We start from the raw sequence: 26,724 nt of genomic DNA, 5'->3' as shown, positions 1-26,724 counted from the left end.
TTACCGTAACTCGATGGAAGCGAATAAGCATTGGGATCGTAAGGTATAAAAATAAGGCACAAATACAAATACACGTATAGATATACGTGTAATAAAGTTATTGTAAGCGAATAAGCAGATATATATACACGTAAAGAACGGTTTTGCTGGAGTATCTAAAAATTTAGCTAAATACAGATCTGAAAATAATTTTGTTGAACCATCAAAATAATTATGTAGAACACTCAAACTTATTGCTAAAATGTCACAATTTTTTACAGCATTTTCATCATACTTCAGCGACCTACCATAATTATTTTGATGATGCAACAAAATTATTTTCAGATCTGTATCTACATGGAGAGAATTTTTTGTTATATTTTACCCTTAAATTCACTACAGACTTGGGACAACTTGGCAAGGAATTTTTAAAATATACAAAATACATTTTACAATCAACGTGATAAAAATTACCAAGCAGATTGGTAAATTTCGAAAAATTATTGAAATTTCCTAGATATATTTTAGTAAAATTAATCAAATATATTTTATATTTTAATGTAATAGATATTAATATTTTTTATTATGGTATAGATATTATAATCAGAATAGCTCGCACATAAAATTCTTGGTGGTACATGTTGTCCCACAACTATACCATGATTTTAGGGTAACTTTTAAGAGAAAATTCTCTCGGTGCATAGTTAAATTTTCAGATACTTTAGCAAAACCGTTCTTTCCGTACCTATATGTAATATAATAAAGAAATTTTTTGTTATATTTCTATCTTGTTTTTTGAAATTTATGAAAAACTTTTATTTAAGTTTGTCCATTAAGCGGAATGTTAATTGTAAGCTACGTAGGTGAACCGTAACATAGTGAAAGGATTGAATAAAATATTCACAATTCTTATTGCTATGAAACGTTACGTTATATCGTCTATTGGACCATGTAATTTAATGAAGGATAATGAAAATCATATTGTACGTATAAGCTACTACTAATTAGATTGGAAATCATACAATTTCAAATCGCTGTTCGTAAAGTAGATGGAGTATCCGAAGAGAAAGCATAACTTTCATTAAATTTATGCAACATAGAAAGAAGAAAATGCAGATGAGAAAGGCCGTACAAATAAATCGCATTCGTGTGTGTGTGTGTGTGTGTGTGTGTGTGTGTGTGTGTGTGTGTGTGTGTGTGTGTGTGTGTGTGTGTGTGTGTGTGTGTGTGTGTGTGTGTGTGTGTGTGTGTGTGTGTGTGTGTGTGTGTGTGTGCGAAGAATACGTCAGCGTGCGCATCCCACGACAAAGAGAATGGTATCCTTGGTTTGAGGCAAATGAAGAGACGTACGCCAACGTTTCGAGCTTTCCGTTCTCGTTTATATCGAGAACAATGCGTGTCTTGCTAATGACAGAAATATCTTTGCTTTTTGCTTTAACGTAGTGGAGCAAGTTATCAGCTGCATATAAGTGTAATATATGATGCATTTTTCTCCGGCATATATTTCATACTCAACTCTGAGATCAAACCACGCTCGGGAATTGACTAGAGGGAGTTTATTGTAAAAGATATTTCTGCGTGTGCACAATCGGTAGTCTTAACTTATTCTTTGCTTATGATTTTAGAAGATAAATTTTTGTGAGAATTTTACCTTTGATTTCTCAACAGCTAAGAAAAAAGAATGTTATTCACCTGAAAAGATTTTCTTTTTAAACGCATAATATCATATCTGCTTTGATCAGTATTTTTAATTTATTCTTTGCTTACGATTTTAGAAATAAATTTTTGTGAGAATTTTATTTTTTGATTTTTTAAATGGCAAAAAAAAAGAATTTCTCAAGTATTTTGACCTGAAATTAAATATCTTTTTAGACGTATCATAATCATACCATATCTGCTGTTATCGGCGAAAAGCGATATCAGAGATTATTTTTTAGAAATGACTCACTGTCGAGAACTGTTGGAAATGTTACTACACATACTGTGCGCGGGAAGTAATTGGAAATCGATGTGCGATTGGTCACATAGACAGAACCTTTGATAATTGACTAAATTGCACATGTACGAGACAGAGCACATGTTACCGTTTTTCCTCCTTTTTGCCCTTTTTTGTGTGTGCAATAATGGCTGTTTAAAAAAGAGAATGGTGCGTACTGTGCCTTTTATCTTTGAAAACAATGGAACAAAACCAGCAAACAAAACCGTGTATGCGGGTTTTTTGCTGCTTGTTGCCACTTGCTACGGGCAAATGAAATAGAATCATGCGGCGAACAAGAGTGCGCGTAGGTAGTTTACCGTTGCGTTGTAAAGTTTTCATTTGTTATTATGATAGCAGAGATGTCTCGCGTCGAGTTAACTTTTGCCCGCATCGCGCTCTATTCAATACGCATGTAAAATCGCGTCACAAGTGTAACAGTTTTTGCCACGTAAATAACAATGTTTATAAGAGAGGCATAAAATGTGTGTGTGTGTGTGTGTGTGTGTGCGTGCGCCCTTGAACTCAAAGCCGACGCGGACTTACAATTGATTGCAATATCACAAGGAAGTCTTTCTGCACTTTGTGATTTAATTTGAACTTTTTCAACTCTGTAATCCGTTTTCCGGGGGTTTCGGCTTTCACATTTTACTGCTCTACAGCTGCATATACATAAAAAAATATCTTTTTATGGTTTTTTTTTTTCATAAAGGCCTGTACCATTGACAGAGAGATTGAAAAAACGACATTGAAATCGAATGTCATCATAAATTAAAATATACATGCTTCCAGTATGCTTTCTTCACGTTGTATGTATATTTATGTGTTGCGAACTAAAAGCTTATACTTTCGTGACAAATATGTGAAGTTTTCAACGCAGAGTACGATTTACGAGATACTTTTTCGTAGGTGTCATGCCGAGTCGCAGACGTCGCAGTAATATATGGTCAAATGATTGACGATCGAAGTGTAGTGAATTACGGGGTCGTTGCCATCGCAAGACTTCTGATATTTGTCGTCAATAATAACCAAGTTTCACATTTCCTCGACACATTTCTCGAGAAATTTTTCTCATTAATAACATTCCCCGGATAACACGTACATGATAAATAAATGACGCTTGTATTTACGATTCTTCCCACGATCGTTAAATAAAGAGAACAAAATTAGATCAAAACAACGCATATGAACGTTGAAAGTTATTCCAATATATTTTCAATCTTAAATTATATTTTGATCATTTATTTAAAACAAATTATATAACATTAATTTGAGAATGCACCGAAATATTTATATTTTATTAGCATATTTATTATCAAAGCACAATTGATCAAAAATATTTGTAAATATCGCAAGCATTGTTTCGCAATATGGGAAATTATTGAAATATTACCCTTGTAATATCAAATCAATCAATCTTATGATCTGAAATTCGGTCTTTAAGGCTCATATAGCAACGGGTAAGCAATAATTGAAAACAATCTATTCTATTTCTACAATCTGTTGTCCAATCAAATTTCCATCTGTAACCGATACACGAACTTGTCATCCTGTCAAAACATGCCAATAACTTTTTTCATTTATTGCGCTAAAATCTTGCGTATGACGTTCGCTATCCCTGACCCTTTTCTTTGCACGAAGAGCTCGAATAGTCCTTCGCATGCTATATTAGGATGCTCCTTACAAGGCCAAGGAATTTACATACCGTATTTAGGGTTTTTCGCACCATTAATCCCATTATATATAAATACATTTTGATAATTCTAAGGACTTCTGTTTTATATCGATTCAGTATTAATGTACGTTATAACGAGTGTATGTTATAATAAATATTTGTTACGGCCTAAAAAAAACATTGCTTCGAACATAGGTTTCGTTTCGTTGAATACTGGTGGCCTTGACCTCTTTCTTCTCGACCCTCTCTGACCTTCGTTTCTTTATAGACTCCACCAACCCTCCTTGTCTTTTCCCCTATCGCTTTGTGAAAAATCCGTCGTTGAAATTTATTATCTCTGAAATTTTGTATCGTTTGATATTTATTCATGTATTTCTTTATACCAGAATATAATCTATTCGCTAGCTGCTTGCTTATTTATTACTTTAATACGCACACATATAATATATATTTATATATTTGCATCAAAATAAATACATAGATATATCCAAATGTAATTATATTATAACGTTATTATTTATAATATTAGAAATAGAATTCTGTCCTAGATTTTATTTCCTGAATTGCAAATTATTTAAAATAAACTCGTTTTATTTAATGGCCCAAGTTCAACGTAAGAGTAGTAGATACACTTTATCCCTGCTGCTTATAATTTCAGTTTTCAAATAGCTTTTCTCAGAGGGGTTGTTCTAGAATTGAAATGCGCGTACGTTTGTTTCGTAACAAGAAATCGACACAACCTCCACATTTCCCTTGTACATTTCCCTAACGTAATCCTGGAACGTATAACCTTCATATTATATGTATTAACCTTATTAATAATAAAGTATATGTACAATGTTATGTTAATTTAACATACTTTGAAATTAATAATTAGTAATTATTTAATAAATAGTATAAATATTAATAACTTTACTTAAATATTTCGTTATTTAATAGTCACCTAATATAAATATATATAAGATATCCCACGTTTTCTTATCTTTTCTTTTCATATATTTTTTGATTTTTAATTAAATCTAGAAAAAAATGTGAAAATTTGCAATACAATTAGAAATTAAGCATTAAAAAATGCATTTTTCTCTACGTATATGTATATATTAAGAAAATATTAATAATGTTTAATCAATTATTATAATAACAGTTATATTATTTAGTTTTATTATAATGTACGATAACATAACTGCTAAAATTTCTAACGCTTTATATTGTTAAACATATACTTATTTATATTAGATAGAAATGAGATATATAGATAGATAAGCACAACAGATTTTTTATCATATTGAAGTTGCAAATCCAGCAATTCGATAACATGTCCAGAAATGTCGATAGTAAAACGTATCTCGCAGCTCACATAACTTCGCATATCAAAATATCGTATATTTGTGATGTAATAGTTATATGCCACGTGTATTTATTTGGAAAATATGGATAACAAACAAAATATATCAACAACTAAACTAACAAACGCTGCGGACATTTTGAACAATCTGTTAGACTTTGAGATGACTGGAAAACGACAAGAGAATTGTGATTTGTCAACTGAAAATGTGAAACCTCATTTTAAGCCTTGGCGTATTTTCATCAATCATATTGACAGTTATCATGGAAAGATATTAACTGATGTAAGTATCTAATGATTTATTTATATATATTTTTATTTATTTATTTATTTATTTATTTATTTATAATATTGTATATATATATATATATATATATATATATATATACAAAATATTATCTCAATATTTTTTTGTATATAAAATTGAAAACAAATTTTTACCAAAGTCAAAGAAAAATTGCCGCTATACAAACTTTAATATAATATTTTTAAAAGAAAATTTTTAATCTTCTTTTCACAAAGATCTTTGATACTAAGTTTAATATAAAGCTTGATGGAAAAATAACAAATCTTTTATACTATAAATCTATTAAATACGCAGATACATTAGAAAATGTTTTAAGTAAAAATTATAAAAATAATACTTATTATTTTGTCTGTATTTTTTTCATATTATTTTGATTTTAAAACCATAATTCTGTTTCGTTATATATTTTTGTCATTGCTTTTTGGCAATATATATTCGTACAAGTGTGGAAGAAATATACATTTTATATGTATGTAGGATATATTAAAATAATAATAAACCAATATTAAAATAATAATATTGTTGTTTTAAAAAATGAAAAAATGCAATTGTTAACAAAAATGATATTAAATGGATTATTAAAAAAATAAGTAAAAAGCATATTAAGTTAAGTATTGTAACAAAGATATTTTTAGCTATTTTGAAAAGCATTTAATTATTCAAACATACAATGTATTGTATTATTTCGCTTTGAATTAATTGTATTTTCCGAAATATGCGAGTATCACGATAAAATGCTTTCCAAAACATGATGAAAAGTAGATACTTGACGTTGAAAGCTATGGCAATCAGAAACTTATGAATATGGAAACCTTTGATTCGAACACCACCTGCATTGTGTTAACCATACTAGTGCGCAATAATCAATAAAAAAGAATAATTTAAAAAATCTTTCAACGTTTCCTTTTTAATCATACCGATAAGGTAACCGTAACGCTGCATGAACTAACCGCTTTATATTGCTTTCCACAAAGTAAAATAAAAATTGCATGAAAAATGATTGTTATTACTTTTGCATTTGCCCTCGAGGGTTTCTCATAGCTCATAGTTGATTTGTTATCTTTAATCATTGTAGCGTAGCTTGTAAAACAAATATTTGGGTTTGCGGTTCAGTTTGTAAAACTAACATTACATCAATATACATCGACAAATTGGATCGTCAGATGGTTCAGAATAATGGTTCTAAATAAAAGATGTACGCTGATGCGCACAAAAACTTTTCAAAGGCATGTTGTATAAAGCGGACTTCAAGGACGTTCTCCGGTCCTTATACTAGAGAAAATCGATTTTCTTAGGATTTTCTTGAAACTGTGAATATACGTTAATTTAGGTGTGCTTTATGCGTGGTATAAATTTCAGTACCTCTTCCGGGATAAAAAATAAAGATACTGAGCCTCAAAGTTTCAACTTTTACTAATGAAAAGGTTTTCCAGGCCAAACGGTAAGAGATACGAGGTTGGCTAAGAGGACCAAAGTTGCTCCTCTCGTCGAGTTCTATAAGGAAAAAATGCCAAAACTAAAAAAATTAAATTAAAAAATTTTTTTTCTGAAACTTTGAGGCTTAGTATCTTTATTTTTTATTCCGGAAGAGGTACTAAAATTTATACCAAGCATAAAGCACATCTAAATTAACGTATATTCACAGTTTTAAGAAAATCTTAAGAAAATCGATTTTCTCTAGTATAAGGACCGGAGAACGTCCTTAAGTCAACTCAGTAGAATTGCATAATATTTTTTCATTCATCATATTTCTTATTAAATACGCGACGGTAATACTTTTCTTTTTCTATTACAGAATCTTTGAAAGTAGGTCGTGGAATTTGATTAGCCTATAAGATACTTTTTTTGTTTATAAATATTTTTTGTAACGAGATATTAATCTAGAAGAAAAAAATAATGCTCATATATTTATACATAAATAAAATATGCAAATAGGTTTTAGAGGTAATTTTAAATGTAATTTTTAAATTAAATTATTAACAAATAACACTTATATAATTAATGTATTGTGCTAAAATATTGGGCTTATTAATAATGTTCAGGTACTATCGGATACTATCTATATCGATCCACTGAGTACACCATCAGACGCGCCGCCGGACGAAGAAGATGAATTCGAGGACGAAGGTGATGAGTATGCAGAAGGAAATGAGAGACAGAAAAAAAAGTGGCCGGACAAGAGTGCAGAAGTTCCAAGAAAATACGAAGTGATCGGTACAGTTCTGGATCGCGAGGTAATATCTTCAAGTTCTTTTAAATTTCAAGTTTCATCAAGTTCGATAACGGTGGTTTCTCCGGTATTTCGAAATTAAAGTTTGCCTTTATCGGATATCTCTCGCCAAGTGCATGGATTTTTTATATGCGCGTTTTTAACGCATCTGACCTGAAATTGTTAATATGTTGATATGAGTTGTATGCACATTGTTGATTAATGTATAAGTTAACGCTTTTATATCGTGCGTTCACATGCCATTACGCGTCTTGATACGAGAATCAGTACTTAAGACGAGTGCAAGAAGCGAAGTCTGCGAGAAAAAAGTGTGATAAATTTGTTAGCACATAATACTATTTGATTTTCATTGCTGATGTCCGACAGTACTCGTGCCCAGAGAACGTAACGGTGATTAACTCGGACGACCAAGGTCTTCTTTTATCTGAGTTGATGATTTGTAGTGTTATTATCTATGACATTACACAGGAACCAGACCAAATCAAAGAAGCATGTTGGGTCTTGAAGGGTACGTTGATACAAATACATTTCTTTTATTTTAATATAAATATATATTGCTTTTATTTTAATTTAACATTGTAAGAAGATAAATGTGATTTTCGTAAAATAAATTATTTTACTTTTAATAAAAGATTTTTGCATTTTAACTTGAAATTCCGTTTTTTGCAAATTGCATTGTAAAATAGACGCAGAGTTGGAAAATGAAATATGCCTTTTTTAATTAATTAATAATTAAGGCAAGAATGGTGTAATTTCATTATCCTTCCTGATGTCCATAGATTTAACGCGAAATACAGAGAAAAAAATGCTAAAGTATATATTAATTATATTAGAGATAAGATATTTCATTATAATAAAATATATTTACATAAAAAATGTTTAATTAAAAAAATGTAGCATAGAAAAATAGTGTCGTATATTTTGACTATTAATTAAATACAATCCTTTTTCGAATTAAGTCGTGTAATTATAGTAGGTATCTAGAAATTATTAAATCCCTGTATAGTTTAACATTTCATTTTTCATTCCGTTGGGGAATAAGTAATAAAACGAGATATCTATACCTAGCTCGTCTTATCGTTTAAGTAATAAAAGGAAGTTGCTTGACGCACTAAGCCATTATTAAAAAATAAAAGACTAAAACTTACGGCCGCTTAGGGTTTTATCGAGACAATAAATATAGTCTCTTCTGGTTTTAGAGATTGTTCACATGCTGGAAAGTACGGAGAAAAAATCGCCAAAAGCCTTCAAACGAGAGGAACCAACACGACATTTTATTTTGATTTCCACCATAATGACGTGGGCTTTCACGAAGCCGTTAAATCCGTCAGATCCAGATTTACCATTCACGGAAGCAGATTATCGAAAGCGAAAGCCCCATCCGAATTACAAGGAACATATTCAGTGTGAGAGAGAGGTTGTGGCTGTGAAGAAGATCGTTAATTTAAAGAATAAATTGAAAACTCTGGTGATTTGTTGCGGTATCACCTACGGCGTAGAAGAAGGTCCGCTTCATTATTTGTTCAAAATGGCCTGGCAAAACGCGCCTTTCTTACCGATATTTGGCGAGGGACGGAACAAGATACCTCTTCTACACGTTCGCGACTTGGCCGCGTGAGTGTGATAATAGAAGGAAAATATAAGATCCCATTTATCTGGTTCGAGAAATTGCGATATTGGTATTCATTTCGACGTTTGAAGAATAAAGCAGATGCGCCTCGAAATACATTATATAAGAAATTCAAGGCTTATTTGCGCAGTATAAAGTAGGGGAGAGACCGGGGTAAACTCGACACAATTTTTTCAAAGGCAATTTTCAACAATTAATTAAAATTTTCAAGCAAATTTAATGGTATACATTTAAAGAGCGTTCTTTCAGGTACAACATTGCTTAAAGAAATTTTGCTGTACGTCGCTTAGTTTTGCCCGAAAGCTCGATGAAAGAGTAGACCATTTTCGAGAGATCAGAAAAATTACTTTTTACTATCAAAAACGCTTATGTCGCGTTAAAAATTACACTATAACTCAGAATGTTACCAAATTCCGTTGATAATACTGGCACATATAAAGACGCATTTACAGTAAGAAAGGCATGTTTCTACGATATATTTAAATTGGCAAAAAACCTAGTGTCAAGTTTGCCCCGGTGTCGAGTTTAGCCCCGCGCGCGCGCGCGCGCGCGGTCTCCCCTAATATTATATTTGCAATAAAGCTTTATCTTATTAATATCATCTTTAATATTAAATTTAGTATCACCAAATATTGCTAATATCGCAATATCGTAATAAAAAATTTAATTGACAAATGCTATTTTTCTCATTGATTTCATATTTTTATATCAGAAAACATAAACATTTTATAAATTAATGGCTCTACATATACTTTTTAAAGAGAATTGATATTATTATAAAAATAATGGCAACAATAAAAATAACAATAAAATAGTTTATATTACATACATGCATATATTATATATAAATAAAATAGATATCGCGACTTCAAAATGTTTCATTATTCCTGAAAAAGTTTAATATTCTATAAATCTTGATGCGTTGATGGGTGATATTAACGTAAGCTTGTTGGAGCACGCTGGAGTTCTAATTGTCTGGCTAGCCAAATCCGCTTATCGTTACAAGTAATTTGATTTCCAGAACTGTATCGTCGGTGCTACAAAATTGGCCTCCGATGCGATATATCGTCGCGGTGGAGCAAGAATTAATCTCTCAAAATACGATCGTTAAGGTACGAGTTCTTTCACTTATATTGACTAACTAAATATCGTATTATAAATATTTTCTTATATTTCCTGCTTTTGTTTTTTTATTTAAATATGCATTTGCAATAAGAAAAACAGACACAGTACACTATCTAGCGAACATACAAACAAATATAAAAACATTATTATTGCAGTCTTTATCGCGTTATCTTTTCTGCATAAATGTTTATTGACCTCAATTACTCGAAATGGGGGTTGATTTCAATAATTTGCTTCATATTCCGTTTTACTGGCGCAAACCAGTTTTTGAAACATTCTTCGTCCTACTTGCATAAACTGGTTTATACAAGTAAGCGGAGAAAAGAATTCAAGTACTTTGAGTGGAATTTAGCGAGACCGTTGAAAGATTGCGAATATTATTTCTTCGCCATAATTTACGAATATTTCATTATGAAGATTTGCATACCGCGTGCAAACAGTCTCCAGTACTTGTTGCTAAGTTTTTATAAAACGCAAAGACATTAGTCTCTTCAATAGTCTTTCCGTATTATTATTCTTTTACGCAATAAGGTACATTTTTAGTAAAATAAATTTTCAAGAAATTGCAAAATAAAGTAAACGATTTGAAAATTAATATACAAAGTATTTTTATAGCCTCTAATTAATATCTGTGTGACAGAAAATCAGCCAGGGTTTAACTACCGGTAAGGTGAAAAACGTATCGAAGGAAGAGGCCCTTTTACTGCCGGAAGTTTCACAGCAGATATACGATCAGATGACAGTAGATTTAAACATCGATCCGGTATATATCATCGATCGAATACGCTGGTGTTTTGACATGCCGTTCCGAGACATTGTAGACGCAGTCATAGAGGAATATAAAGCAGCGCGAAATCTACGCCCGGTGAAAATAATCGTTCTTGGTCCACCAGCATCTGGGAAAACCCGGGTCGCTCGATATCTCGCGAAACATTATGGAATACCTTACGTTCACGTGAAAACATTGATCTCTGATACAATTCAAAAATTGGTGAGCGTGTATTTATTTACGAAAAGTGAAAATTGTTGTTAATACACATTCTGTATATAATAATTAGCAATAAAGTCAGCAATCGCGCAATTCTATAAGGTCGACGACATCGAAGCCACGAAAGCAGATACAGCACAAGATGACCTGAGAGATGCAGCAGAAAGTGCTGTTGGCGACGAGGGTAAAGAGGCTAAGGAAGAAGATGCAGATGACAAAAAAGAGATTATCGTGAGCCCGGTAAAGTTGCAGGAGCAGCTTGACGAGATCCGGTCTAACATGGCAGCGAATAATGGCCGTCTCGACGATATCATCTTGAACAAGTTATTAAATATTTATGTGCTATTTTTTTTGCAAATTCTCTTCAGCGAGCGGTTACTCGAGCTCGGCGTCACCAAGCTCGCGTATATTTGGAAAGCGCTGCCTCACATCGTTAATCGGCTTTATTTCCTGCGTTGCGGTTTACTGTAATCACGTTGACGCTGGTAACGTTATCTGATTAATGGTATAATGGCGCAATAGTGCAGTTAGCAGTTAAAAGCCATGGGGTTATGCTTTCTCCGACAACGCTAATTGCATGAAAACCGAAAACGCGTTTACGAGATCCTATATAATATGGTTTACGTTCAATTCGGATCGATATATCGGCGATGCGCGTGCAAATCCGTAATAAATGAATATGGATTCTTGTATATTTTTCCAACATTTTTCTAGAGACTGTAAAACTAGCGGAACAAGGCTTTTTCGCGTACGATCCCTCATAAATGCACTGTACTTCTTTGAACATCATTCTCTTGCCGGATAAGTTACACGAGATGTACACAAAGTTTCGACGCAAACGTAACAGCGTAGAATAAATTTCATTCTACGTCGCTAGGTCACAACCCTGCTTTATCAACCTTATAGCCTGGATGTAACATGTTGCAAGAAAGTATTTAATTAAAAGTCGAAAACAATACTTGGATTGTTTACCCAGAAATAGCATATATTCAAATACGGATTAAAATTTATGATGCGAAGTTCTGACTGAAAAACTTAAACCATATAAATTTTAATATGAGATTTATAAAACTTATCTATATACTTTTATAAACGATTTAATTAATATTATGATATCAGCAAATAATTTATTTTATATTGTTCAAATAATAAGTAGAAATATCAATTAATGTGGAAGGTTGTTCCTAAACCGGTTGGATACGAAGGATTGTTTGAATCACGGATACGTGATGGATGGACATCCGAAAACTCTTGAACAAGCCAGAAATCTATTTCTGATCAGCGAGGAGAGTTTAGAGGTAGCCGAAGAGAAATTCGTGGACGAGAATGTCGAAGAAGTTAGAAATGACGCGGCGATCCTGCCGGAATTGGTTGTAGTTTTGGAAGCGAGCGACGAGTTTCTGAAGGAGCGAATCATAAATCGTCCAGAGAGAGAAATACAAAACACGCATTATACAGAGGAGCACATGCTACGACGTATGAGAGAATACAGGTATTAATTACATATACGAAAAATATATACGGTGGCTTGAAGGTATTTTTGCACGTGAAAAGAACTGTGGTTTATTCATATATCAATATCGTGACAATTTTGACGGGGGGGAGGGGATCGATATTGAAGCTAGCTTCCAATCCCACACAAATTGGATTGGAAAGTGCATGGATAAAGATCGATTGCATCCGCAATAAAATGTAACAACTGAAAAAATCAAGTATACTAAGGCAATTAAAAATTATGTGGTAATATTACTTTGCGATACGGCACAACTTAAAACAGGAATTACTCGAGCGATTTTAATTCAATTAAATACATTTTCAGCTGAAAAAATGTGTTTAATTATTATACTATTACATATATATATTTAAAAAAACCTGTATTTTCTTAATTTGTTTTTACAAACCGTAATATTTAAATAATATAAATTATCATTAATATGCGATCTGTATAGTTTATTTACATTCTGCATTTGCCAAACAAATGTGAGTTTTGCCTGTTTATATAAATAACTTTGCCGTTTTAAAATACGGAAGCTTATATTCACATAAAAGTTTTGCAACGAACGCATTGCATCACGGATGATATTTCAGGGAAAGAAATACGGACGATAACACGCCGCTACAATTATTCGACGAGATGGAAATCCACCCACTTGTCATCTCCGTGGAAACTGACACTTGTCCGGATATGTTTCCTACGATTTATCGCTGCTTGGAAAAGCTAGGAAAACCAAGAAATTACGGTGCGCGATAATTCATACTCTCTCTCCCGCGATTTTATGTCTCATCTCAACTTTTACCATACTTCACAATAATGCACATGGAACGTCTTCTATCCGTTTCCATAATTGTTGCGCGTGTACTGTTACCGTACGCCCATTATTTCTGCCATTTTTAAACTCACGAAAAGACAAATGTCACGGGACGATGCCTTCTATTGTTCGCAGTGAAATTAAAGAGGACTTGTTCTCTGATAAAGCCCCGTTGAATCACGAGATATAAATTTCCTACAAAGTATCGAGTAATAATTTCTGGAACAGCGGCCTTAATTTTTAATACGCTTGTATTTCTCGTTAGCTATAAAGGTCGATTCTTTCGTTGCTGGCCAATCTTAGTTTGTTTTTTCTTTATTTTGTATCGTAATTATATCTACGATCTACAAAGAGAAAAGGAGAACACATTCAGTTATGTTCAATTAGCGTGAACCGATATCGAAGAAACTGGCTCTTGTACCGATTAATAAAATTATATCTAAGTTAATTTTATTTGATATAATAGCGAGGGAAAAGAAGCTTTCGTAATTAAGAAAGCTGTTATAAAATTTATTATTGTTTAATTGATTATGTTATTTTATCATAATTTTTTTTATTAGAGATCATAAAAAGTAAAATATTTGTTTTTCGTCTAGGACCAACAGCCGAGGAAATGGAAATTGCACGAAAACGCATTGAAGCAGAAGCACGTGCTGCTGAAATTGCGGAAAAATTACGAAAAGAGCGAGAAATTTTGAAATGTAAACGGCAGCGCGAAGAGAAATTGACGGAATGGGTTGGTAAATTCTTTTTGTATTTAAAAGTCAAACTGAATTGCAACTGAATGTATTTTAATTTATTCCGCATAAATATTTATATATGCAAGGGAATATTGAATTAGTGTGATATATATAGAGATAGGTAATAAATTAGCTCCCAAAATTGTTTATATTAATGTTTCAATATCAAACTTTCCGATGTATATAAGCCATTAATTTGCATGCAAAATCAACTTAATTATTGAAATTGCCAAACTATCCCTCAATTGTTTAAATAATTAGGATAATAATTAGGATAATATAACTCATTTAATGCGGTTGGCATATTTAATTACTTTCTCTCTTTTCTTTTTTATACTATTGCAATATAGATGCATATTTTTTCATGAACGAGCTTTTAATCTATTCAATGTAATTACGAGAGCAGTTATCAAGTTTATGCTTAGCTGGGCGTAATTCGAAGCAAATATTCAGCTTTTCTTTCAATCTCAAACCGCACCGTCGGTCATAAATGACCACACTATTGATCTCGGCGAAATTTATGTCCGCATCGACGAATATTTCTATACTGGGTCAATATTTCTAATTTCTCCGCTAGGGATTTACAATGTGCATTTTACGTTGTTCTACGGAACAGTGTAAAATTTCCCGATTCTGGGAAATTAATTTTAAAGGCAAATTAGTGACTCGTAAGCGGATTTGGAGATTAAACGAACCAGACGAGTTAAAGTTACTAACTTGCAATATTAATCTGTTTTTTATGCATCACGTATCCGGTAAAGTTACGCGACTGACCAGGATTAGTCGTGTTTGAAGTTTACGGGACTTTTTTTGCATACGGAGCTTGCGTACCCGTGTTTTATACATTAGTGTCTCAAGCTACCGGCAAATGCAAATGCGTATCGATCACGGTTGGCCGCTCATAAGATAGCTCTTTTGTACATGCAAAATCGTAATTACACGACAGTAATCATCCAGATAGAGCGGAAGAAGAATAAACAATAAATCTCTCACATATTACATAAATCGCAAATATTAAATTATTTAGATCTCAAACAAGACTTCCTTTCTCATGTCAGTCATTGTAAAATATCTATCTTGTGAAATGTCAACCATAGCTCTCGACCTTTCTCTTATTCATGATTATTTTATGTAATATGGAAATTTTGTTGTAATATACCGCTAATTTGTCTGGATTCGATGTTCTTCGATTGTCAACAATATAAACGATGTAATTCAGTGATACAGATTGTATAACGAATAAAGCATTGTCTTTTATAGATGAACTTAATGGAGAAGTTGAAACAAGAGGAAGAAGAAAGGCTTTGTATTTTGGCAGAGCCATTACGACATTACCTAATGAAGTACGTTTTTCCGACATTGACCGAAGCTTTGATAGAAGTTGCAAAATTACGACCGGAGGATCCAATAGATTTTCTCGTTAGTATATCATTGTTTGTTATCTTTTATTAACGTCTCATTACCGCAAAAATATTACATTCAATTAAAAAAAAAGATAGTAGTATGTAAATTTTCATCGCAATTACCGTTTCACCGGTAGTTAAGATAACAGCTCAAGATGGAAATTGTGTAAGGCAAATGTGAGAAACGTTGCACAAGAAAGCAATGAAATTAATTTGCCAAACTTGCACAATACGCTGCAACAAATGAATTATAGTATCGCCGCGTTCTGGCAGACTTAAACTTCGATCGTTTTAACGAATTTTAGTTTGTTTTACTGAAGAAGCTCAGGAGTAATTACGTCGAGTGACCCCCTTTTAATTCAATTAAATTCAGAGTTTGTCTCGTAACCGCGGGATCACGGCGCGGCGTGACATTTGACGATTATCCCTCGTCAGAGGGAAGATATCAATGTCAGGAGTATACAAGACAAATTAAGATTAACTTGTTTAATAAATGTATAAATTCATTGCAAATCGTATAAAATCGTGACAATACTGCACGTTTCATGACGCGTACCCGAATTTTTTGCGGCTGATAGATGGCTTTGCCGTAATCGTCAATTTATGCCGGAACAACAGGAAAAAAGTTATATGGCCTTACGTATTATAAAGAGTTTATCGATGAAATTATATATATTTTAAATTATTTTAAGATTTTTCTAAAATTGTCAAATGTATGTTGTTTTTCTTTACGTATAAAATGGAGTTTAAAAATCTAGGCATATTAAAGATATTATATCATAGTTTATTTTCTTTCATCACAGTCTCTAAACTGTTTGAAAAATATCTCGCGGTATTAAAAGATTAATTTATTTTATAATTTTATTGAACAAATGCAACAATATATCTCGCTTAAATAAGCATAAAAATAATTTGAGAGTAAATTTTGCGGAATAAATTCCCCCCCCCCATCATTCAAAAATTTTAAATAAATATAAATGAAATTTCAAACAGCAATCTCGAACGACGATTTATGTTTGAGTGATGGTTTGGCTGGGAAAAAATGATAACTCGCGCAAATGACTGCAATTAACAGGAGTGAAAGCGTTAGACAGGAGCCTTAGACGCCGCGGCAAATAAAATTTCTGTTGGGACATCCGTTCGGTGTGCGAACGTCCACTCTAAGGCATCGCCAAATTAGGTAATTCCGTTCGATTTTCGACATAGTTCGGCAATCGCCGCGAAAGGAACATTTCGCATGTGCGAATGCGAGAACAACTTTCACACTTTGAATCCCGTTCCCGTGGAAATCGATAGGTTGCTGCTCACGATTAGACGCCGTTCCACTCCGGAACATCGAACCACGAGGGGAATAGGAGCATGACCGTTCTCTTGGCTCTCCGTCGACCATATATCGGGACCTTCTATCTATAATTTCGTGATTTCGAGCTTCGTCGGTTTTGATCGGTCCGCTATTACGGAGAAACGCAAAGGGCATAAGCAATTTTTTTCACTATCGGCTTCAGTAGTCGTTTTAATTTGGTATTCATGATCGATCTCTTCAGAGATCATTATACAACCGCAATTCTACGATTTAAGGTCAATACTAGTATCGCGAATTTAGCGTTACACTTTTGCAAACAATTTTATGTAAAATTATTTTGTTTCTTTTATACATTTGATTACATTTTATGAATTTATATTATTTTATGTAGGTATATGCTTTTATTATATCTTGTTAAATAAAATATTTTGTAAACAGAATTATATATATAATTATTTAAAAAATAAATTATATTGTGCATATTCTTGACGCAATTCAACGATTAAAAATCTATACTACTATTGCAAATTGTTAAATTAAATTTTGTTTCTTTAAATATTTTATGTATTATTTTACATTTTATGCATTTACTTAATTATATTATTATTATATTTAATTATATTATATTATTATATATATACTTGAACTACTTTCTCAGATGAAGTTTCGCATACAATTTTATATAAAATTATTTGAAAGATATACGTACAACTTGTGCATATTCTTGATATTGCATTATGAAACTTTTGTCGATGCGAAACATTTATAATCCTCTTTGCAACCTTTTTACGAATGATGGATCTCATCATCTTTATTTTTTCAATTTTCCATTTCTTTTAATCTTAAAATCGTCTACACAGGAGAAAGTTCTTACCCACTTTCAATTCATTAAAATGATTTCTTTTAGACTGATTTTTTTTTTCATTAAAATCGTTAATAGAAAGTTCTCATTGTGTATACATAGTTTCATAAATGGATAGAACATCGTAGCGAGACTAAAACGACGAAGAGATACGAGGAAAAAAGAGAAGAGAAAGAGAGAGAGAGAGAGAGAGAGAGAGAGAGAGAGAGGCAAAAAGTCAAAAAAGGGAAAGGCAACGTCGATAAAGTAAATGCATATTATCTTCGACATTTCTCAGCAGGTTCAGTAGATTAGTATATCATGCTATTATAGTAATATTCCCGATCTTCAGCATTCATTATTTAAAAAACAATCATTTCAAATAAATGCAGTCTCGGATTGCTATCAGAGCGAGTCGATGGTAATATGCAACAATGTGCGGTTACATTTAAAGCGTTCTTCGGAGTTATTGTTTTTTGAAGGAGACATTTACTGACTGCCACAATCCATAATTATGAACGCTATCTCTTTCAACGATAAAAGAAATTGAATTTCTTCTGTTCGTTTAATGATCTAAGCTTTCAAAACATTCTTCTATATCTTCCTGTCTATAATCTTTGGATTATAAATTTATGAAGATCATGGATTCATCGTACTAAACTATATTCAAATTTTAAGAGTATCTCAGCAACACATTTTACATCGAAAATTCGCAGGCCGATGAACTGGATGAAGGTTGTTTGATAAAAAGAACTTCGCCCAAAATGGACCATTGACGTACAACATTGAATCACGATTTCATCTTTTTTTAATTCTAATCATTAGAAAAAGATAAAAAGTAAAATGGACCGAGTTTAAAGTTAATCTGTATTGGTAGAATTGGTAGAAACATTCAGGACATTGGTCGAACAAACCAATAAGTTTGTTAATTACTGCCGTCACCGTAGGAAAGTATCCTAAACGCAACAAAATCTGAACGATAATTATAAATATATTATTTTATATAAAGTTAGTAATATTATAATATTTAAGTTAAATAGTGCAAAGTGTTTTCAGTGCCTATTAGCTAATTTTACATATGGTAATATGCGAAATTCACGCCCCAGAAAATATCTTTCCCCACGTTTTTGAGACTCGAGACTATATTATTATTATTTCTATCAACCTCATCTACAAATGCATATAGAAGTCAAATGTGTGCATTTACGATCCAAAACCCCTTGATAAAATATGGGCGAGGTTCTTCGTCTCGTCACTTCGATCGATCGTTCAGCTAACCCGTCGTACACAGTCTCAAAGGGATTGTTATCTTTCGTCTAGCGAAGTGTTATGATCAATATCTTTTCATGCAATGTCAGTAAACAAAATCTGTATATAGTAAATTGTTCATTTTTATTATATAAAGTTTTTACATCTTTAATAACATCTTTAGTTTTAACATCTTTTTTAACATCTTTAGTAGATTTGTTATTTTCCTTATTTGCCTTAAATTATCGCTCGACTGACAAAGATTCAATCGTATTCACTCTGTGTATTCTAAGTATCGATCTACGAAGTAGTCCTACGTGTCATTTCATTTAATTACAAAAAAAAACGTGACCATTAAAATCGTACGTGTAAACGTATTACTTTCTAAATATTATATTGGACTTGCGTAGTCTTAACTCAACTAAATTTTCTGAGCCATATGTTTCTCCATCGTTATATACCTGTGCGCGCAAATTCGATAAAACGAACTCTATAATATCTCTTAGACGTAGATAATGTGATCATTTCTATGCGGGCCGCGTGCAAACAAATCAGGATTCTAACGTTGTTTGGGAAATATCGAGACGCGAGCGAATACGAGATTGCGAGGTAATAGAACACGATAACGCAACAATAAGCCAGTATCTTTAGACGCTCTTGCATAAGAGCGTGTCGGTCGCGCGGAACAAGTTACAAAGGAAAATTAATAACGAGGTGGAATTCGCGATGTGTGCGACGTCATGACTGTGCTAAAATTACGAATGCTGCCATAAATACAAATGGGTGACGTAATAAAATTTTACAACTTTACAAATTACATTAGCGTATAGTCTTACAACACGACAGACAATTTTGCTGGAAAGTAATGAAATTGTGAATCTTAAAATAGCGAATACTTTAGTAAAATTATTTACACTTCCAATGGCGATTTTTCTAAGAAAATAAGAAACTTTCAGAAATTACAGAACAAAAGCTTTTTGTACGTTGTGAAATTTCGATTTTCCATTCACGTAACAAATCTCGTCTCGTGAAACTCAAGTTTAAACCCATCGCGATCATAATAGGTAACAGATACGTCTATTAAAAAGTTATTTCACAACATCGATGTATAAAAGAAAATTGGATAAAATAAAACGCGTTAAAAATGGCACGTGGATGCTACCGAAGAGAAAAAATTGTATTAAAAAAACAAATGCATGTTATATATAAAGAAATCCGAGTAATATACTTTTATTTTCTTTTTTAAATTAATTTTGTATTTTAACTCACTTGCTTAAAACATTTTCGAGCGGTGTGGATTATTTTTGTAACGTAAGATATCATTTACGCAAATTAGTTATATTTTTATTTGTTAAAGTATTCTGTGGCACTCGTATCGGCTCGTATTGTACCGGCGCCACATAGGTATTCATGCACACGTAAAATACGGAGATGACGCTTAGCGCAGAAGTAACTAATTTATTAACAGCGACAAACCTCACGCAATCGGTGTTGATATTCTTGCGTATAATAATTCAGTACTCCAAAACAATGCAAAAGGGAACATCATTAAATTTCTATCATTATTGATTGTCAAATTTTATAGTCAAATTTCATTGTATACCATCAGTTTGGTATATCTAATAATAGAAAATAATGGACCTGTGCGCGCAGCGTTCAATATATCTCTACAATAAACAATTACAGAATAATAATATATAACGGTTTCTCGCGTATAATAACTTTCACATTTTATAAATGTCGATCGCCATTTCCGCTTATCGAACGATCCCACATTAGGTATCGTTTACAGTGAAACTATGTAGCAGCATTTATGATAGCTGCATTGTTGTGTCAATCATTGTTGCAGTTAGAAATAAAACCACGGCAAAGCTTTCGCGCGATATATGGAGAATTGAAATGGTGTGAAGGTAAAACGATGCGTAGGTTGTCCTACGTTGAATCACAAGAAGAATTCTGATGTAAAAATCAGAGCGAAAAGTGGGACGAGTGACATTGAAAGTGAAAGTGGGTCGTAATATTGGTTGTAGATAGGGGATGATGGTACACGACCCGTTTTAAACAGATTATGAGGTCGATTCAACCTCGCGTATTCTCACGTACGAGTGAAGAATGCAGGAACAGCCGGGTTAATTATAGAAATTAACAGCCGGAAAAAGTTTCATATACGCATTTCAATTAAAAAAAGAATTGTGCAGTGAGTTAAAGTACTTCAGTTCTATCTGTAATAAAACACGCATATCGCGTTACTTTTATTTATATCTCATAATTAACCGACGCTGTACTGTGCTTTATTTTTGCAAGTTAATTAATTTTTTATATTTATTATAAAATATTTTCACGCATCAAATTATTTATCAAAATACTTATTGTTATTCGACCTCCAAACTCACGGCGCGCTGAAATATCGCATTGACTGAGTAAGAAATATATTCCCGTTCCAGGCCGAGTATTTATTTAAAAAGAATCCCGAGGGAAGAATGTTCGAGCCGGATTATACGGAAACAATGAGCATGCTCTTGGATGCTATCGGCCGGCAACAAAACGATGTCCTTCCGGGGGAAGGATTGGAGGCTGACGTAGCGCAATTCCTGAAAAAGCAGGATGAATTATCTACCACGGACAAAATAGAAAAAAGTGAAATGCAAGACGTGGGCAGGCAGATAGATGCGATTTCGATTCTTGAACGGAGCTCCGAAGAAATTGAGAAGAAAAATGAAGAAATTAATAACTCTGAAAAAGAGGAATTGAATTTCGCTGAACCAATAACCGATGAATTTGAAGACAAAGCTTAACAAATTGATCAAATTATTCTTAAAGCAGATAGTAAGTTTTCACTAATCTAAATGTTTGACATAATGCAAGCTAAAGACGAAAATGCAATTGCATCTCAAAACGTTCATCATATTCTATCAATCATTTTAACGATTATTATATGTTGACATTTGTTACTTTAATATATCTAAGATCACACGAATTCCACCGGACACCTGAATAAAAGACAATATAAATCCTCTTTGATATTCAATATCAACTTTTCATGCATAATAACTTTGTTAACTTAACTGTGACGATTTTATTTTATGCGAACGTTATTTTTTTAACCCAATAATGCCGGTGCTCATCCAAACGTGACTTTGTCTTTAGACACGTGTAAAGTGTACTAAATATAACATGACGTACTTAAATAATCTCTTCTCTCTTACTACGTATTTTTTAAAATTAAATTACATATTTCCATAGAGATCAATGTTCAGTTGTTCCCTACCATATGCACTTCCATTAAAATCAAATTACATATTTACATATATTGGTATTTTTCAAAATTAAATTACAAATTACATATTTGGTATTCAAAAAATAATAAAATTATTATAATTCTTCGTAATTCCCTCATTTTATCGCATTGAGTATGGTACTCGTTCTATATCTTCAATTTATATTTGATTTCGGATTCAAGCGCTTATGCTATTCTGTTGTGCAACATAAGCGTTTCAAGCTGACCGTTCGAAGTGACGTCTACAAAGGATTTATCTCTTAGATACGAAATCACATTTTACACACGTATAAGTTGCATTATATGGAAACAAAGAGTTATTAAATAAAACGGATTACTTCCAACAAACTTTTGTTGGAGAGCAAATGCGTAAGAAGAGCTTAGAGCTTTAAGACAAATCTTTGCTTTATAAAATGCCTAGATTTTGTTCACGTGCGATTTCTTGAAAGGATTTCAGTAAAGTTTACAGTCCTTGACCAGGTAGACTATATCTATGGAAAGCTTACACATTTCAAAAGTTATAATCACTTCAAAAGTTACTGCCAATACACAACGCTTTAAGTTGACTTTATAAAACTTACTAAAAAAATGTATCACTATTTTCTTTATAAGACTATTTGATTATCACACTTTTAGTTATGGCGCTAATATAGTGATATCATAAGGAAACGTTACGTTTTAAAATTCCAATAGGCGATCAATCATGTAATGCTTCGCAACTGAATTATTTCCTGGACTTCAAGTCGTATCTAATTTTCGATTTGTTATCCTTGTGTGCGATCCAGCTGGCAAAGATCAGTTTGCTTAACTCTGTCCACTTAATTTGCGCCTTTCTATATCGTGATATTAATTGCTCTACAAACATATGAAAGGTTGTAAGACAGAAGATTTTATTTGCCGTAGTTAATTAACGTTGAAAATGGTTCGTAATAATGTATTTTCGTATAATAAGAGCAAAATAGTACTCTGGTTGTTAAAAATAAAATTGTCATAGACAGGCTTGTATTGCTCATTTAAAATTACATCATCATTACAATTAGTTAATTGACGTCATTATAACTCAAATTATACGCAAATTATGTGCTACGTGAAGCTTAATTACGCAGCTAATATATTAATATCGTTATAATGATAGCGGATAGTGTATCAAGTATTACGTTGAACTATTCAATCCTTTGATACCTCGCTATCAATTTATGGCTTCCCCTGAAAGCGCGCATGCCTAAGTGTGGCTTCTTCTGGGATCGTGGAGTTTCCTATTGAGCCGCTTGGTATAGTTATTTAAGGCCAAGGGCGAAAATTCCACATTATTTGTACTTTTCACCACAGCAAGCTTAATACATTCGCAAAATGTATTTTCCTGTATTATTGTTATACGAGCGATATGTGAAATAAATAAATTCAATTCAATTCCTGCAGCGAGATTGATTAACTTTCGAATTACAATACAACATAAAATGTTTTTACAGACGGATACATCCACGCAACGTATCTTGTCTTGTTTTATTTTAATTTTATTATGTTTCGACAACATGTGAAAATACTCTTTATGTCCGCGGGACCGAGAGCGATTTTATGAATAATTTGTCCGCGAAAATAAACGGGAAATCACACGATGAATGTATAAATTATTCTCGGGCGTGCCGCATATGAAAGTAAACTCGAAAATTAAGGAAATGCAATGCGGCCAATTAGCTTGTAAATGCTCTACGTAGTTTTAATTCGCGCGGTCTAATCGATTCGAAACTTACGCCTACCGGCCAGAAATTGGGTCAGTTTACTGTAACCTCGTTTTAATCAATACAATGCAATATCCGTATTGAAAGTAGATCTTGATCAGGCATCATCCACCCGAATGATCGACAGGCGATGTTTCTATCTATCGTACCTTGCTAATTTCCGCCGACACTGTCACAAGAGCGAGGACGCAGAGGCGAAGTCGCCTTGTTCTTTGTAAAACTTGATCGCGGCACTTATCGATTCTTGCAAGTATAAATAGTGTTAAAGCCTCGCTTTTTCGTACTGGACGCGGCATGCCGTGCGCTATCACACTCAAGTCGCGATATTAGCAACGCGATGTCAATAACATTAACGTGTTGATGATACATCACGCGCGTATCGCTTTAATTTTGAAGACATGCCGAAAGCTCAATGTACGTGTTACACGGTTCAATTGATGTGCTGTGAACTACCAGAACGCGATGTAATGCAATTAACCGCACGACGTGTGACTCAACGTCAAATTTCGAAGTAACAGTCTGTCTGTCAATCTTCAACATTTAAATAAAATTTCGTCTACCTTTTAGTCCAGTTCAGCTCTAAACTCGAAAAAATATGTTTTTAATAATTTGTTGTGTGTTACGGCCTGGTGAGACGTAGTAATTCAATCTGCTAATTAGAGTCTAATTAATGGGACAACTGATCCGCCGAAAATTTCGCGTTCAAACGACGTCGTTGGCATTCCTTAGGGTCACACAAATCGTCGCGAATTCAAGCTGGTGCTCGACCGTCTGCGAGTACGGCCCGACGTTACAACGGCCAAGATCTCTGCTCCGTCGATGCTGGTGCACGAAAACACCGCGAGCGGTATATCTGTATCTCCAAACACCTGTTAGCAGTCGCTCTCGGGTGGGCGGCTTCGTCACATCGCCTTTAAAGCTACGGCGTCGCGAGCAGGACGAATTCCTGCGCCGAAGCCGGTCTGAAACCGAACGCGAAGGAGCGAGCGAACGATCGCGATGGGGCGACCTTGATCGCGTCACTTGATACTACGGGGTGCGCTCGATACATTTACGCTCCGTCCGAATAGGGTCTCTCGATTCCTTTCTCTCTAGAGAGAGAGAGAGAGAGAGAGAAAGAGAGAGAGAGAGAGAGAGAGAAAGAGAGAGAGGGAGAAAGAAAGCTTCTGCTTTTATCTTGCACGTAAAACCACGAAAAAAAGAATCAACTCGCTTACCGGCGTAACCCTGTTGCGAATAATTTGCTTCCTCGCTCGGCCCCACGGTCTCCTCGAGGATGCTCTCCGACGCCGTCTTCACAACTCCCATATCGTCGATGCACGATCGAACGCTGCGGATCGACTGTGTAGGTGGATAGCCACGGGGGTAGTTTAAAGCTCCGTCCCACAGTGATTATCTCGTCTCGATTGTGCCGCGTTGTCTGGCGTCGCCGGAATGCTCGGCGCCGTTTCGTCCGCCTATTGCGTCTGCGTTCGCGCCTGCGTCCATCCCCCTCGCCGTACCCCTCGCCTCGCCCTTCTTGACCCTCGTGCATCCCCCGTTGCCACGGTCGCTTCTCACCCCCGTCAAGTCGTCACACACGAGCAAGGCTATCTCTCTAGGCCAGGGTGAGCGGCAGTAAGCAGGAGAGAAATTGTAATAGTGGTGGTGATGTATAAAAGTAGTGGTGGTGGCGGCGGCGACGGTGTCGTCTTTATGTCGTGATAGGCGGCAGGGGTTGCTGCTACCTCTACCGCTGCTGCCGCCGCCGCCGCCGCTATTGCTGGTGACGGCTGATTATACTATCCAGGGTGCTCCTGCCTGCCGCTACTATATATGGAGCGGGGTGCTACGAGCACACGGCACAGGGGCAATGTCGACCTTCCTCGGTCTCGGTGAAGGTCTCTGTTGGTTACTCGTGCCGCGGGTGTAATACTTCCCTCTTGCGCTCCGTCAACACGCGGGGACTTTCTCGTCGCGCCCTTTCTTCCTCTCTTGTTTCTTCTCCAATTTCCTCTCTTTCCGTTCAAGGTCTTTTATTTTAGTTCATTAATTTGTACGTTTTGTTGTCATCCTGCCGTTGCCACTGACACGTAATTACTCTATAGTTAAATATATTATTATGAATTTAATTTGTGCACGACTAAAAATCCAGAGAGATGGACAGAAGGAAATAGAGAACAAAGAAAGAAAGCGGAAAGAGAGAAATGTTTTATAAAATAAATAAAACAGCAGGAATAAAGCATATATATTTCTTCAAATTATAGACGAAGCAGAAATATACTATTATACTACATTATCAAATTTTTCAAACCTCTTGTCTACCCTAAAATGTTCTTTTTGCTTGTTTTTGACGTCATTGCAATAAACATCGGCGTTTTAATATTCTTTGCGCGCAAACAAAGAATTTCGTTCTATTTTGCACTCCACTGACCTCGAGCTCTTTTTTCCATAAACTCTGTGAAATGTGCGCATCGTCGTTACGCGCATAGAGCTCGAATGTATCCCTACGCATGTACATCCGCCGAAAATCTACGTCGGAGCTTTCGCAACACGTGTTTGCCCTTGCAACCTCCCACAACTGGTGCGGTGTGCCTTGTTGCACGCCAAGAGGCGATCGTTAAATCACAC

General features: G+C 34.0%; 2 protein-coding genes across 3 annotated transcripts in view; one reads left to right on the top strand and one right to left on the bottom strand.

The window, feature by feature from the left end:
- LOC143902889 (synaptotagmin-10) overlaps positions 1-25,565 on the bottom strand; it is a 31,402-nt gene extending 5,837 nt beyond the window's left edge. Inside the window, exon 1 of the mRNA XM_077416101.1 lies at positions 25,332-25,565. Coding sequence (XP_077272227.1) covers positions 25,332-25,422 — 91 coding nt within the window. The 5' untranslated portion in view covers positions 25,423-25,565. The remainder of the gene's footprint in view (positions 1-25,331) is intronic.
- On the top strand, positions 4-25,289 carry LOC143902884 (adenylate kinase 7). Of its 2 annotated transcripts, none has more exons than XM_077416094.1 (12): positions 4-2,125; positions 7,324-7,515; positions 7,878-8,019; positions 8,711-9,125; positions 10,163-10,253; positions 10,907-11,257; positions 11,357-11,577; positions 12,432-12,746; positions 13,343-13,494; positions 14,160-14,299; positions 15,564-15,722; positions 21,543-25,289. In XM_077416094.1, the coding sequence occupies exons 1-12, from the start codon at positions 2,039-2,041 to the stop codon at positions 21,891-21,893; spliced, it is 2,616 nt and encodes an 871-aa protein (XP_077272220.1). In that variant the 5' UTR covers positions 4-2,038; the 3' UTR covers positions 21,894-25,289. The 2 variants fall into 2 exon arrangements, with proteins under 2 accessions (XP_077272220.1, XP_077272219.1); XM_077416093.1 differs by lacking the exon at positions 4-2,125 and adding an exon at positions 4,808-5,257.
- Positions 25,566-26,724: the final 1,159 nt, after the last annotated feature.

This window comes from Temnothorax americanus, unplaced genomic scaffold (assembly GCF_048541705.1).
Source record: "Temnothorax americanus isolate GAGA-0224 unplaced genomic scaffold, ASM4854170v1 Scaffold41, whole genome shotgun sequence".
Taxonomy (NCBI): domain Eukaryota; kingdom Metazoa; phylum Arthropoda; class Insecta; order Hymenoptera; family Formicidae; genus Temnothorax; species Temnothorax americanus.
This window is presented reverse-complemented; position numbering and strand designations above follow the sequence as displayed.

What these genes read in the sequence shown, in the direction of transcription:
- LOC143902884 (XM_077416093.1), top strand. Translation starts at nt 5,060, where the DNA reads ATGGATAACAAACAAAATATATCAACAACTAAACTAACAAACGCTGCG. An exon ending in CACGTTCGCGACTTGGCCGC is followed by an intron (nt 9,126 to 10,162) that starts GTGAGTGTGATA and finishes TTTGATTTCCAG; the next exon opens with AACTGTATCGTCGGTGCTAC. An exon ending in AAGAGAAATTGACGGAATGG is followed by an intron (nt 14,300 to 15,563) that starts GTTGGTAAATTC and finishes TGTCTTTTATAG; the next exon opens with ATGAACTTAATGGAGAAGTT.